Raw genomic sequence first — 16,253 nt, 5'->3', positions numbered from 1 at the left:
ATGAGTACAGTCAAGAATAATCTGAATTTGCATGTCAAAATCTTGTGTGATGGTTGTGAATTTGTTGTCATCGGATAGGATTGCTTTCAGTCGTGTGAAGTTTTCTTCTCATAGTTGGCTAAGAGCCGAGCAGCTCCCCAGTATGTGTTGCCTTGTTTCATCATCTACTCCACACAATTTGCAGGTTGCTGATACTTTGCTCTTGTTGTACTTCATAGCATTACTTTGAATGATGAAGGTACCCGTGATTAGCCGAGCTTTAATTTCAGCACGTTGTACTTCATGTTGGTTTGGGCGAATGGCCTCCCACTAATTGTGTGGGTTGTCAACCACTGGGTGTTGAACCTGTAGATACTTCATAGAGAATTGGGTGGCCAGTTCTTGTAGCCAAGTGTTTTCCCAGTACCGGTAGTCATTTGAGGCCTTTTTGAACATTTTCTTCCATTTATCTTTTGTTGGTACCTCCTTTAAAAGCTCTTCGGGAGTTGGTAAATTGTATATTTCCAATATTTTTCAAGCATTTGATGTGAGTGTTTTACTATCTGGTTCTGCCATGAGCAGCTGTCGTCTGAGGATTTTATATTCAACAGATTCCGATAGACGTGCACTATTCATAAACAGAGCCAAATAATTACGGTCTTATAGGAGTTCAATTGGTTTTCCACCTATGAGTGTGTATAAAGCTGATGTTGATGTTCGTTCTGATATACCTTGTATTTGTTTTAAGACTTTCCTCTGATAACGCTCTAATTTTAGGAGGTTTTTCTATGTACTTTCTATAAATAGAATAATCACATTTTACTAAAAGGCATGTTTTACAGACTTTAGAATTTTGTTCTCGTTTAATTTCTTGGGGATAGTAACAGGTTACGCTACTAAATCCATTAAATATGAACAAGTTTTATACTATAGTAAAACAGTCGATTAAGATTTGTTTCGTAATCGTTCTTGGTTTGTAAATGACATCTTTTTTATTGTTTAAATCGATTTAAAGGCTTACAATGCACGTTCAGATAGGGTATGGTTACGGGGTTTTATGTGCAAAATGTTGCATATAATTTTACTTAAAATCACAGTCGCTTTTACATTGAATTATATAAGGGAAATATTCATTATCAACCTCCCCGCAGAGATTTGACTGGAACCAGCATAGAGCTCGATCAAATTGTATGTCAGAGCATGGAACGAAAGCTCCGCACGAAGATTGATTCCGTATATCATGACCTCAATCCCATAAGGAAATATTAAATTATATCTAGGTTTATGACATTTCCAGCTTTAAAAGCATTGTTCGCGCCTTTTTTATACGTCACATTTTGCAAGCCTGATGTTATTGTAAATATGAATCTGTCCTCTTTGAATGATTGCCATCGAAATGTACCTTCTCGCTTCTTCTACGAAATAAACTTATGCCAATGAAAAAACAAGCACCTTCGGAAAACAAGTTTTCTGATTTGAGATACAAAGGCACAGTACTTCAATAAACGCATCCAGACGTTTATCTTGCAACGTTTTACCCAATAAAATGCACCAAACAGTTGAATACACACGTAGGAAACAGCCATAACAAATAGACGCACTCGTAAAATAAGTGTTAGACGAGAAGTATGAAGGAAATTATTAGAACAAGGTGCCTGTACCACGTGACTTTTTCGGCTATGTGTGGGACAATCAGATGCCAACAAACCATCGCTTCAGGTAACGTTTTTGATAATTTCTTCATTAATTCAAAACTATTTTCTAAAAAAACAAAGACGAGAGCCCGGCCATTGTCAAAATACACAACTGTGTTAAGTTTGCGCAAAATTAATTTAGTATTTTTTCCAATAAGTGCAACCGCGCGTTTGAAAAGACACGAATTGAAATGCTATGTGTGGTATATTTTTTATTCAATCAACAAAAACGTTCATTATAATATTGTCGAAGGTTTAAAAAAATAGGGCGGACATTGTAATTCTTCATAGAGAAGCTACATACATTGTAAGTTTGCACAAATACTTCTGATTCGGAGTGTGTGCTTAAAAATGCAATCATGCTATGTGTGGGACACGTTTTTGATATGCTATGTGTGGTATACAAACTAAACTAGAGAATCGAAAGATTGACATAAACATCAATAATATTTTAAGTCTGTCTAAATAACAAAAGTTGGTCAATAAAACATTGTTGGTACTGTTTTGCGTGCTTAAAATATGTTAATCACGACGTTCATGTTACTCAAAATTATCATGATTGTCGATAATTTATATTCATATTTTTTACTTGTAGAATGCCATTTGTTTGGGAACAGTGTGGTAGAGAGGTCAAAACACAGTCGGGAATCTCCAAACACAAAGCCACCCACGCACGGGAAGGAAAATATTTCTGTTGCGGCAAACCTTTTCTTGTGAGTTTCTATAAAATTGATTGTTACAAAATGTTAAATTGTCAGTGAATTGTAACTTCCAACTAAGGCACTTGTTTAATACACAAAATCGTAAGGATTGTTTGTGCAAGGTGTCATGTGAATATAATTGTAACAAAATTACAAAAAGTGTTATTGAACTTAGGTTAGTGTGCTTTTCATCAGGAATGTGTAAACATATTTGACCGTAACGAGAGTTATTAAATAAGCATAATGAGATAATACAGCATTATTTAAAAAATGGACAAAAGGATCAGTAACTTATTTTGTGTAATATCATGTATTCGTATCTAAATCCTATTGAGCTTTCTTATATATCACGCATGACATTTATTTTATTTTTTTAAGTTTTACAGTTTATTTCATGTGTATTTTGTTCTTTTCAGAGAGATTAAAGTATTTTTGGAAGCACCTTCAAGAGACGTACTGATATCTTGATCAATGAAAAGTTGTCAAATATAGTTAATGTTCAAAAGTTTAAAAGACTGTTTGTTTTGTTACCAGATGGAGCAAGTATTGCAGTGAAAGAAAACAATCAAAGTAAACATTAAATACACATTTGACGATTCAACAAATTGAACAACATGTATTGTTTATTACTTGGTGCGGTGGTAACAAGCTCCTTTCATGACCGGGTCGAATGAGTATTTGCATTAAACATCTTACACTATTTTCAGTTATTCAGATTTCAGTTGAAATTGAGTTCATGAATTATTAATACAATAAAATATGTTTGTTGGTAAAATAAACCCCCAAAGCCAATACTTTTTTGCGATGATCATTTGTTACGTGATAATTAGATCATTTATATATGTTTGTATAGCAAGATTTGTTACTTTGCGAATACTGCGAATACCAAGTACTTCTTTATGTACTTGGTGCCTTAATTTCTATTGTAACCTGTGCATGCTGGTTATAAAGCAATGTTATTTTGATATACTTAAGATATTCATATGGAGATGATATTGGAAACTAAATGAACTTAATAGATCACAAACAATCATCATTGGATTTATATTGTTATTTGTTATGAAACAATTGTTTTATTAACATATATACTCAGATTTTATATTCATCTAATCAATTTCATTAATAACATAGATACAAAACACATAAATATACACAAATATCAATACATACACTTTGTTTTGATTATGCCAAAATACATATTAAATGGTATGTTTGCATAGTTAGTTGAAATAGCTTTCCGTAAACAGCACAGAATGAAGCTGGGTCCGTCTCTGTCACTGTGGTTTTGATAATTAACTTGCCGCATAACACCTTCCGTGTGGTTTGATGGTGTTCATCTAATTCTAACAAAGCTTCGCGCTTTAAAGCGTTACAAATCCTTCGACTTATCCTTGTCAAGTCTGAAAAACAACAGAAGTAAAACCCATTTTAAAGCAAGTGCTTATAATTTCTTTGTCATTCATTTATAAAAAAGGACCGAATTTAATAATCAGACAGAAATATCAATCATGATATTTATTTAAAGACAATAAGTAAAAAAAAAGAAAATATTATATTTCAACATAACGTATTGTGTATTTTGACAATGACCGGGCTCTCGTCTTTGTTTTTTTGAAAATGGTTTTGAATTAATGAAGAAATTATCAGAAACGTACATGAAGCGATGGTTTGTTGACAGCCGATTGTCCCACACAAAGCCGAAAAAGTCACGTGGTACAGGCACCTTGTTAAAGTCGCTTATGAAATTAGTGTGTCTGAACAGATCATCTGTAGGTTGTATATTTTATTGAATTGCTTAAGAATCCAGCAGCCATGTATTAACTCATTTTAATGGAAGATGTTAAACATGACAATATCACAAATAACAAGATGGCTATGAAAGCTTTCCCCGGCGCACCGACTATATGACAGAGACAAGCTTTTGATTTGAAAGAGATCACTAACCAAATGACCATCATCACACACATATTATATGAGCCTCGTTCCATGGAAACTGGGGGAAATTATTGTCCGTTATATAACTCAGATTAGCCTGTGCAGCCCGCATATTTAAGTATCTCACGTTTAACATATTTTAGTTGCATGTGTTATAAAAGCATATCATGATTAGTTAAATAATGCTCGCTTTTTAAATGTCAACTGTGTCCGGCTAAAAAACGTGTACATTTATGTGAATAAAATCCAGCCCCTTCTGGAATTAATATTTAACAAGAAATATCTTTAAATATATATTCGGCGTCAATAGCAAACATGATAGTATAAAAATACAGTTTTATATTATTGCATGTAGTTTAATACACAAAACTAAATAAGGCTTAACTTATATCCTTTGTTTATGTTTTATCCGTCGTAAATCAATTATTTTATTAACTGTAAAATGGTATTGGCTACACAGTTTATACAAGTTGAACGATTTATTGATGTTTTTACGTATATATTGAATAAGATGATTGATGTATTTCGTCACTGTGTCTATTTATTAAATAAAGAAAATATTTATTACATACTCGTACAATTGGAAATGAACGTCACCCACGTGTGGTTGGATAATTCAACGATTTTCTCTTTTAATGACACATAAGATAGTATTCCGGTAGTTTTTTTCTCTCAATCCAAATAAGTGCATTGTGTACACACCGGCCTTGTGTACACACCGGTCTTACTGACCTGTGTACTAACGCGAAAGGCACTCTGGATCCAACCGGCTTTTTATTGCATAAGGAAGCTCTTTACGGAGAATCCGGAGATGGACGAAGTGTTACGATTGACGCGAAAGGAATTGTGGGCAGAACTTCTTTAACGAGTGAAAAGTGAAAGCAAAAGTAGGTCAGGTAATCTTGCTTCTGATAATCGCTATCAGTCTTAATAGAGATTCATAATCACATTTAAACATAATTAAATAACATTTCTTTAAACAACATTCCGTTTTGAACACACACTAAAAAACGATTTCTCTTTCATTATGAACATTTTCATTCCTACGCAAAACTACTTTGGCGGAAGAATAATTCCCCAAACCAGGGGAATGTGATGCGTCTTAGTATAGAGGTGACAATGACGTAGTTACGTCACCATCTATGTATAGAATGAGACAATGACATAGTGACGTCACCATCTATGTATAGAATGAGACAATGACATAGTGACGTCACCATCTATGTATAGAATGAAATAAGTGTCATTTAGCGATAGGGTTTAATTAATTTCTTTCCCTAGATTTCGTGTTTTTTATTTCATGAAAGCATTATTGTGATATCAAGGCGTCTATCGATGGTCCATTCTCTGTTTCCCTGACGATTTACTTACCGACACTGACCCTGAAATTCTGCTAGAAGGAATTTAAGGCGTTATTATAACTGGCCTTAACATGATATTCCGGATTTCTCTACACTGAACAGTGTTAAAACAATACGCTGTACTCTTTCATCTCCCAAAACTACGCAGTAATGTGGCTTATGTTCTGGTGAATTTCTCTCAATTCAACCAATTCAATATTTTAAGTTATTCATTTGCGTCTACTGGCGGGAAAGTTCCCCAGCATTTCAATAGGTGTTGCAAAATGGCATTTTAGGTGAAAAGCTGAGTAAGACAGCTTCTCCGAAAAACCGTACAGAGAAGTACACCGAACTAAATGCGAACAGTTTACACATCATTGTCACATTCGTATTATCTCACAGAGATAATAACTGTGCTGGTGTTCATATTTAATCAGTGTAACATCGTTTAAACTGTGGTTTATGTTTTTGATTGAGCGGTGGTCGTAGTACATACACTGAACACGCCATTTTATATTGTTCATGGGGAAAATCTGCGCTGATTAACCATCAGAAATTGTGAATGCATGATGGATAAACAAAAGAAAACACTGATAGTTCTCACTGCTTTCTTAGCGTGTGGAGGAATATTGTTAACTGTTGTTTCTTTGGCCACAGATAAATGGGTGGAGTCGAATCCGAAGTTGGGCACTCATGCGAACAATTCCGACCCGCACAGCGAGGCAAATTTCGGATTGTTTAAAGGAAACAGGATAAAGGAAGTATTATCCATATCGAAATCGACTATTAAAGGTAACTTTAGCGAAGGAAAAGATTTCGCAATTCCCACTAATTTGTCTTTCTTTCCATCCTCCTCATAATTAGTAGAAACATGTCGTCATCATTATTACGTGTTTACATAGATTCATGATTGAGTTGTTGTTTTTAAGTGGAATAGCCAAAACAAATCATTTGTATTATGCAAATCATAAAATAACATATGGAAATTTCCTTTTACTCCAACACACATGCAAGAAGCACGTGCATGGCTATACTATAATTTGATGACAACAATGTAGAAGAACAGTAATGCGGCTACTTTTTGCATTTGATATGAGATATATGAAAATGTTTTTTGTGTTCTCTCGTGTTGTAGTACATGAATGGTGAGAATAAATAACCATCTACATGAAAACGTTTACAATAGCAAGGAATAGTGTAAACTTATATCAAATGCATTAAAATAGTACGTATTATTTTCACCAATCCCTTGCTTGAGGATGTACGCGATCGTTTCCGTCCGCGATAACGTATCAGCGCAGACAGTAGGGAACACTTGAAATTCTGCCCAAAGCAAGATATATAGCTACATATATATCGGTAGCTATTATAATAATCAAATGAAAAAAGCATAGGCATTCATTTTGGTTACGTGCTTATGGCACTGCGTTTTCATTACAGTTAATCCATAGAAAAATTCTAGTTGGGTAATACATTAAGTTTCTGTTTGGTTTGCTTCGCCACCCACCATGAGCTCAAGTATATTATATTACTGCGGTTGCATTTAAAATGGCACCGTCTTGAAATCGAGTGTAAGATCGAGTAAGTCCTACTGTTCAGTGTGCAGTAATTATGCAATGAGAAAGTTATTTCCCAAATATAATAACGAAAATTTAGTAATTTTTGAAAGAAAAAAAAAACAACTATAAAAACTGTCAAGCAACGACATCTGTTCCAATAACAATTTACTCATCCGAACGTTGCGTTTGCATTTATGTATAGTAGTTGTATATTTCATTAAAGTGACGCATAGTACATCAATAATCATTGGTATTTACAGCAATAATACGATCATTAGTATTATTAGCAAATATATATACAAAACATTGTACTACCCCGCCATATGAATGGCTTACGAGTCATTGAGTTGACATGTTATCAGTGTTGTCATAAAATCACATCAAAATAGTGCAGGAAAGATCACGATATTAAAAAGAGTTAAATTGTTTAAAGTATAAACATTAATAGTTTAGATCAATAACTTGTGTCAATAATTAACAAGTGGACTTACAATCATAGTATTGCAAGTTCATGTAGAAATAACTAATATTATTTACATAGGTACTATAATTTACATAATGATTTGTTTTAATTTATGTCGGATACATATTATGCTTCCGATCGTTTCATATAGCAATCTTGAATAAACAATGCAGATTTAAATGTCTCTTTAGCATGGCACAGCAAAGTGTCCAGCGACAGGCTGTTCATGGATTTAGTAGCATACAGGTCAAGTATTTAATTGTTCAAAAACACGTTTCACACCATCCGTGGCTGTGTGCGTGATCCCACAAAAATACTTTCTTTGCAATTCTGTCATCTGGCATTTTGACGAGACGGTCCCATAGGCGGGGCATGTTCAGGTGATGTCGCATTGTGGGCGCTTGCCATCCAGTATCGCCATTTATCGCCAAGTTCGACGCATGTTTATGGACGCCTAGAAACGACAGGATGGCTCTGTTCTGTATCGTGTCACATTTTGCGTATTTTTTATATCCCCATACCACAAAGCTGTAGTCCATCACCGGGGTTACACTGGTGTCGTAGAGTTTTTTTGAAGACGTTAAATGTAAATGTATATTTCAGCCTTCATCACAAACAATATTTCGTCGAATGCTTACGTCAATGATAAGGTAAACAATTTCACATGAATAAGTTAGCATGACAAGGAAGATTGATTGGCGATAACTTTTTTTTCAAAATATCATTTATTTGATGATATTCCCCGCGTTTAGTGATTAATTACATACTCGAGTGTTGTCTTTAATGCCGCTGAACAATAACTTTAATAACCAGATTCAATAATTTACAAAAGTGTATGTAATTGTTCGAACATTATATTCTGAAACTATCTATGCAAATCCTCTTGGGATTGAGTATTTTTTACATGACATCGGATGCCTCAATTAAAATAAAATTTTAATGTTTAAAACAATAACAAATATATCAAATAAAGCATTTTTCCTAAAATATGTGTTTGCATTTTGTTAAAGTAAGTGGAATTAGACTAGTTCCCTGGTCATTTTATAATTTACATACATTGGTCTAGTTTCCCGATATAAAGGTGTATTATAACTAGGGATGCAAGAGGTTTATCGGTTAATCTACCGAAACGACCAGTTAACCGGTTGCATTTTCGAGAAAAGGTTAACCTGAAAAAATAATGTGTATTATAAGTTATAACCAAAAAAAGCGTGCGTTTAATCCGCAAACTGATTTCTTAGTATTTTGGAGGTTACCACGTGCATTTTAGTTAAACTTATTTATGTGAATCTTCAAATGCTTTGCAAAATAGAAGGCTCCAACATAAATGACCTTTTCATTATATGACGATTGGAAACAAACGTTTTGTTAACAAGGCATGTGACAAGTGGAAACTACCACGCCGGTATATAAACACGGATGGCCGAGTGGTTTCAGCGCTAGTATTTTACTGCAAGGTCAGCGGTCCGAGCACAGTTGAACTTTTTTATTTCTTTTATTTCATTCTCGTTTTATACTGGAGCTATTTAGTATCAATGTTTACATTTATCAATTTAAAGTATTTAATGGCAAACTTCAAACATGCCAAAATCTCTGAAAATGTCGTTTTAAAGACATGTTTAACTGTTATCCCCACAAAGTCACGCGATCCTGCAATGGGTATACGATTTCGCGCGAGCACATCGTAGATTTTAAGATTTGTATATAAATTTTACAGTGTTTGAGATCAAATCGTGAAAAGAGTCTACGTCAAATAACTCTTAAATTTGCATCGCTCTGCGATGCCGGTATGGGCAATATTTACTATGCCTCGAGAGATGCCTTTGATATAATTTATTATACCGAACAAAGATGATGTACCGGGTTCTTCTGATAACAAACAAGTCGAAAGTGCGAATTTAAATAAAATCAAACGCTTGTGAACATTGATTTGTTGTATACTTTAACATAAGCGTCTAACTTTTATAAACTTTTACTGAATTTTCGGAAGAGCAGTGCTAGTATGTTTAACCGCGCAGGCGAGATGTATTAAACATCATACTATTATCGGATATATTACGTTCCAATCTCAAAACATATTAAAATAATGCGGGAATGACTACATGTATATGGAAATTTAACATCTGAAAGCAACGTGAGGTAAAATAATACAAATTATCATCAAAGTAACAATTTTGCTACAGTAGAAACTCTCTACCAAACTTACCACCGCTCGATTGGTGATTGTCGGCCTTGGTACTTCTTTCAAGAACCCCGGGTATTCTCAAGTATACTACAACCCAGTTACGGAAATATACTAAAATGTATCCGGTAATAATAACGCTTAATTGGTCGTTGTCGGCTTTTTTTTTAAATTAATGATGTTAATATTTATGTCAATTTTCTGTTAATTGGCCTCTATATTATCGAAATTCATACTCGAAAAAACATGTTATGGCAAGTTTGTTAAAAAAAGAATGTGTTTCTTAATTCGTATGCGTTTTACGACATCGGATTTTGGGCGATAGTAAAACTCGAATACGGTCTCATATAGGCGCTCGATTGGTCATTGTCGGCTTGGGTACTACTTACATGTACCCCGGAGATACTCTTAAGTATACTTACATGTACCCCGGGTACGGAAAATATACTAGAACGTACCCGGAATTTTAACGCTAAATCGGTAGTTGTCGGCTATTTTTTATGCCCCCGGTAGGGTGGCATATAGCAGTCGCACTGTCCGTCTGTCTGTCTGTCCGTCTGATAGTCCGTCACACTTTTGCGTTTAGGTTTCGAAAAATGCTCATAACTTTCATGTCGCTTCAGATGTAACCTTCATATTTGGTATGCATGTGTGTATGGACAATGCCTTTCCATGCGCACACAAATGTTGACAATCTGCGTTTAGTTTTCGAAAAAGCATTTTCGGAGGCATATGTCTTCCGATGGAGACAGCTCTTGCTTTAAATTAATTGTGTTCACATGTATGTCAATTTTTCTGTTAAATTGCCTCTATATTATCGAAACTCGTACTCAAAAAGCATTTTGATCAGTTTTTTTAAAGAGAAGTTTGTTTAAGATAAAAAAAAATGGTTTATGGTAATCGGTGCGCGTTTTACGACATCGGATTTTGGCCGGGAATACAACTCAGGAACAGTCTAATCAGGGGTGGGGGGGGGGGGGTGCATGCGTATACGGGAGCTTACCGCGTTAAAGTGAGAAAGTTGGAGCAAAACTTCAAAGATGGCGTCGTTTGTTGGGTTTTCTTAAAGGAAGGGAGGATATTTTCACCCGGTAAGCCCCTTTGTATTTATAATTATTTTAAATAAATACGCCCTTTCGGCTCTGGGGTGTTTGTGCTTCCCTCGGTTTTTTGTTACAAGATCGTAAACGTCGGGATAAAACAGTTATTGAAGGAAACCCGTCCACAAATCTGTTGTCTCCTTACGTGACGTTCGAGAAATGGGATGTACAAATATCATTTTCTCTTATATAACACAGTATTGACGCACGTGCACGGTTAAATATAACTAAAATCATGATTATTTCATTTTTCCGACGCCGTTTTTCCTCTCATAACTAATTAATTGCCAAAAACTATTGGTTTAACCCCTCTTTTTGGAACTTTATTTCCTTTAAGCACATTTTGGGACATGACTTCTTCATGACCAACACAGCTCATACCCATGTCAGAAGGTAATACACGAACTTTCTGTCGTGAATGAGTTTACCATTGATATGAATGTTTTAAAGAACGTTTCCTCTGTTTAAATTTGTACCTCTTTCATACTTTTCAAAGATACGAAACCTCGAGCTACATTACAAACGATGAAACATAACTTGTATTGTTATAAACTGCTACATTATATGTGGGGAGCTTCACTTTTTTGCAATATACATGTACTATTAAGCAGCATAGCGCCATCTTTGGAAGGGGTATTATGTTCTGATGTTATGAAATCGACTTACCGGTTCGGAATCCATTTTAAACTAATTGGCGGGTGCACACAGCAGCGTATCATATGCAAGGTTAAAAATAGATTTTACATCCGGTGATGCTGGTTTTGACACCCGACGCATATATACATTTATGAATGAAAGGCTGATGACCGTTGACGTCGCTCTTGGTTACATAGAGAATACTAGGTTAGCGTTGAATACAGAGAAGTTTATGTTGCGAGGCTTAGAACGCCGGGGGCGCGAGCCTTGGCGAGCGCTTTCGGTGTTCGAGCCGAGCAACATAAACTTCTCTGTATTCAACGCTAACCTAGTATTCTATTTTATCCCATTTTCACCGCGACATTGACGGTATAACAGCTTACTGTATGGAATATACTAGCCTGTCTCCAACACTGTGGGATATACCTGTCGCGTGCACGGACTAATTTTTAAATTATTCAACCACTGAATGATTTTTCGAAAGAAATCTCTAGAGTCGAGAAAACTTTGGCTTTAAAATTATAAATACAAACTACAACCTTTAGATCTAGTCGCGGGACATTATTTTTCGCCATCGGTAAAATGAATCAGGTGATTGATTGCGTCATAAAATGACATACTTATTTCGTCATTTGTGTGATGTCATCTTTAGAAAACTTTAGGTGTACACGAAACAAGTATGCGATGTCTTGGAATAAAACATTGAAGACTCGCATTTTTTCGTGTCTATGTATCGATTCGTGGATGTAATTATGAAAAAGTGCATATTCTATGGACTACTGTACTTACCTCGGATGGAACCGGTGAGACGAAGGATTTAGATCGACATGTAGATCTAGCTAATTCGTGTTATTGATTTTCAGAATAAGCGTGCCTATTTTGATGTGAATTTATGTGTGTAGAGCATACTGATGGTATGTATTTTGGTTCCGTAGTCTATTCGTTTTGCTTTTGGAAGTAAGTAAACGTAAGGGTATTTTCTTTGATGAATAAACTTTGTCTTTGTGATTTTATCAACGAAAGTCTATTCAGTAAGAATAACCCGTTTGCACCAAGTGTTTCAAAGCTTTATATAATTTTTACGGATTATCTTGTGTTTGGATCGCAAACTAAAGGATGTGAAGGCTAGATCAAGACGCCATCAAAATCTGCAGCGTCCATGAACAAATAAGGCGAGTAGTTTTTTGATAATTTATGTTTAGAACGACTCTGTGTGTAAGTTGGCATCGACATCATTTTATCAGGAGCAATCGCCGCCATATTTGATTTTGATCATTTTCTTTCGAAAATATAAGTAATAAAATCTTCTTTTCGCGGTTGTAATGTATTTATTTTAAATGTGCATGCAGGGCTTACTGTATTTTCTTTGTTCAGTTCTATAGTATTTATACCATGTCTGTATGAAAAAATGTCGGTGAACATTAGGCCTAATGCGATGTAAAATTTTTAAAATATTGAAGCGTTTATTTATTATGGATCTAAAACGGAGCAATATATATAAAAAAAAAACAACGGGCGTATTGCATATTAGTTCGGAGACATGATATTATTTGGAAAGAAAGCAAAACGAGGTTCAATTCTATATGAGCCAGTCTCGCTGCGCACGATTACGCTCTTACTTCTCGTACATATTTGACTCTTATGAATCTTGTCAAATACCTAGTGTTTTTTTGCTTAATCTTAATTAAGTTATGCATCTATATGTACTTTAAGCAGCATAGCATGACTTCTCTTTCATACAAAAAACCTGCCGACCAACTGAATCAATTCACCGATTTTAAAGATGGGTTGTGGGGTGACTGATGTACGAGATTATAGAATGTTTATCAGCCCTTTCAGTAATATTTTAATTAATTAAATGTATTTTATGACGTATCGACCTTATTCTGATATGAAATTTTCTTTAACCATTCTTTTTCTGTCTTTTCAGATGATGACGGTTAAAGGACAATAATAAGCGCATCTTTCGTTGCAGTATATGTTATTAGGAATTCAAAATTAGCCGAGGACTGGGATACCATTCCCCATTCATGGACCACATGAGTTTAAATGTAGAATATGCAAGAGAGAGTCCTTCAACAGAGTCGGACTAAAACAGCGAATAAAACAAACGAACCAAACAAAAAATGTACAGCTAATGTATGATGTGTTTTTTGTTTGTTTTATTTTATTGTTTCTACATAGACAAGTCTGACATGTAATTGCTATGAGTGCTTCTTAATTACACGTTTTGTTCCGTATATGCCATGATGCTAGTTTCTCACTTTTTTTATGAAAATAAACCATTATCGGTGTTACGTTATTTCTTCCTAAGATGTCTCTGCATAAGATTTTGGTCGGAATGAATTCGTTATGCATTTGACATATTAACATATTACTTACGATTAAAAGACAATGTTTGGAACAAACGAAATAATCATTCTAAGTGAACCAATACTTTATTCCTTCAATACAAAAGTCTTAAATAATATGTATTCACATAGGTATAGAAGAGAAAAAAATATATGTATATATTGATCACTTCTACTGAAATCATATCGTGTATTGCATTTGCACAAATCTTTATATCCACTACAAATTCACATTTTGTGAGTATAATATAGTGACCGACTCGGAACTGGTTTAAAAGAAGGTCGTCCTAAATGTATCACATCAAAGTCACATACATGTATCAGTATCGTTATGGTAAAACGCGTCAAATGTCATTGTATTAAATAAACAATTAATATTTAAGTTTTCATTAAAAAAAAAACATCCACCGATATGCATCTTGTAAGCAGATGTCAGGTATTCCAATTTGCTTCATGTATTCCGAATTGCAACAATGGCAGTATTTGGTTACAACAACTTTACACTAGTATCGAACCGGCTTTACCCTTTTCTGTTGTTCATTACACTTATATTACACGTATATGTGATTACTTGGCGTGGTACTTCGACGTAATCTTGTTTGTTTGATTGGTGGGTTTTTATGTACCTATCGCTTTCTAGAGCGGTACACACTCCGTTACGCCGTCTTTTTTTTAATCTTGGCATCCTCAACATATATAAATGGCGTCTTGATATCTGGAAAAAGTAGGCATTCCGTTGAGTACGCAAAGTATTCCGTTTGATGCATATTCAAACATAAGTATGTTCATATGTGTTAAAATAAACAGGTAAGAATTACACTGTGTTAATAATACCGTCGAATGTCTTATATTACACACACTAAATGTTAGCTTTAAGTACGCGATGAAACATATAATAATAAAAATTAATAATATAACAATTAATAGAAAAAGATAACTCTTGATTTCCTCAAGTGAAATGTTTTCCAAAACATTCGCACCAATGCGGAATTCATTCACGAAAGTTATTCCGCATTAAACCTTCTAACATAGGAAAGAGCTGTTTATCATTTGGAAGTCAGGTCCCAAAATGTGCTTAAAAGAAAGTTTAGTTCCAAAAATGGGGGTTAACACGTTATAATTCGGCATTAAATGAATTAATAGACATAAAAACGCGTCGAGATAATAAAATAATCGTGATTTATGTTATATTTAACTGTAAACATGCACAAATACTGTTTATTATGTGAGAAAATGATATTCGAACATCCAACATCTCGAAGGACAAGAAATTAAACAACAAATTTGTCGACGGTTTTGCTTCAATAACCTTTTTATTCCGACGACTACGGTATCGAAACAAAAAACCGAGGGGAGCACAAACACCGTAGAGCTGAAAGGGCTTATTCATTTTTTTTTAAGAAATATAAATATAAACTAGCTTACCGGGTGAAAATATCCGCTAGTCCTTCACGAAAAACACTAAAACGACGCCATCTTTGAAGTTTTGCTCCAACTTTCTCACTTAAACGCGGTAAGCTCCCGTATACGCATGCCCCCCCCCCACCCTGCTTATATTGACCGGTACGTTTAAGTATATTTACCATAGGGGCCGTACATAAAGTATGTAACGCTCCAAGTGGGGGGATGGGGTGTAAGAAAGTATGACAGTTTGTGACATGGTGGAGGGGAGAGGGGTAAGGTCATGTGTGATGTCACACATTTATTAAAAAAAAAATATTTCTCATTTATTTATTTTTCTTAAGTAGAATTTAAAAATGTTTATCAAAAAAATTGTGAAACGATTAAATTATTTTTATGTCAAAATAAAACGAATTGCGGTTTTCCAGAATGCGTTGTTCGGATTTTAAATAGACACCTTGGCTGGGCCGGCTTATTCAATAGGCACAACCTTCACGCATATTTCATTAGTAAATGACGAATTTATTTATTGCACTGTTCCATTTTTAGTTATTAAAGGGTTGAAAGAAAATCTAAATTATAATTTCGAATTAAACATGTAATTCAATAAAGAAAACTGTGACAATTGTGACAATTAACTATTCTAGTATTAAAGTCATTTTAATAATGTGAAAGTTCATTTAAGTGAAATTTTAATACGGTTTAATAGTTTAATAATAGTGTTTTAGATTAAATTTGAAATAGGTATTAATTTAAAAAAAATATGTTCGAAAGTGTGTGTTTGTGAAGTACTTTTGGGGGAGGGTCCAAGATTTTGAGACAGTTAGTGACAGGGGGAAGGGGGGGGGGTAAAAATGCTAAAAAAACGTGACATACTTTATGTACGGCCCCATGCCCGAGGTACAATGTAAG

General features: G+C 34.5%; 1 protein-coding gene and 1 long non-coding RNA gene across 3 annotated transcripts in view; one reads left to right on the top strand and one right to left on the bottom strand.

The window, feature by feature from the left end:
• Positions 1-3,410: 3,410 nt before the first annotated feature.
• Positions 3,411-5,103, bottom strand: LOC127858174 (uncharacterized). The gene is made up of 3 exons (XR_008038783.1): positions 4,882-5,103; positions 4,030-4,128; positions 3,411-3,774 (listed from the first exon to the last, which is right to left on the bottom strand). It is a non-coding gene; the product is annotated as an uncharacterized LOC127858174 (long non-coding RNA).
• Positions 5,104-5,990: 887 nt separating this feature from the next.
• LOC127858169 (clarin-2-like) overlaps positions 5,991-16,253 on the top strand; it is a 45,917-nt gene continuing 35,654 nt past the window's right edge. For both annotated transcript variants that reach the window (XR_008038779.1, XM_052395142.1), the window contains exon 1: positions 5,991-6,441. Coding sequence is in view for 1 of the 2 variants with exons in the window: in XM_052395142.1 (XP_052251102.1) it covers positions 6,216-6,441 (226 nt within the window). In the remaining variant the exon portion in view is untranslated. The remainder of the gene's footprint in view (positions 6,442-16,253) is intronic.

Source organism: Dreissena polymorpha, chromosome 14 (assembly GCF_020536995.1).
Source record: "Dreissena polymorpha isolate Duluth1 chromosome 14, UMN_Dpol_1.0, whole genome shotgun sequence".
Taxonomy (NCBI): Eukaryota; Metazoa; Mollusca; class Bivalvia; order Myida; family Dreissenidae; genus Dreissena; species Dreissena polymorpha.
Note: the sequence above shows the minus strand (reverse complement) of the source record. Positions and strands in the feature narration are given on the sequence as shown.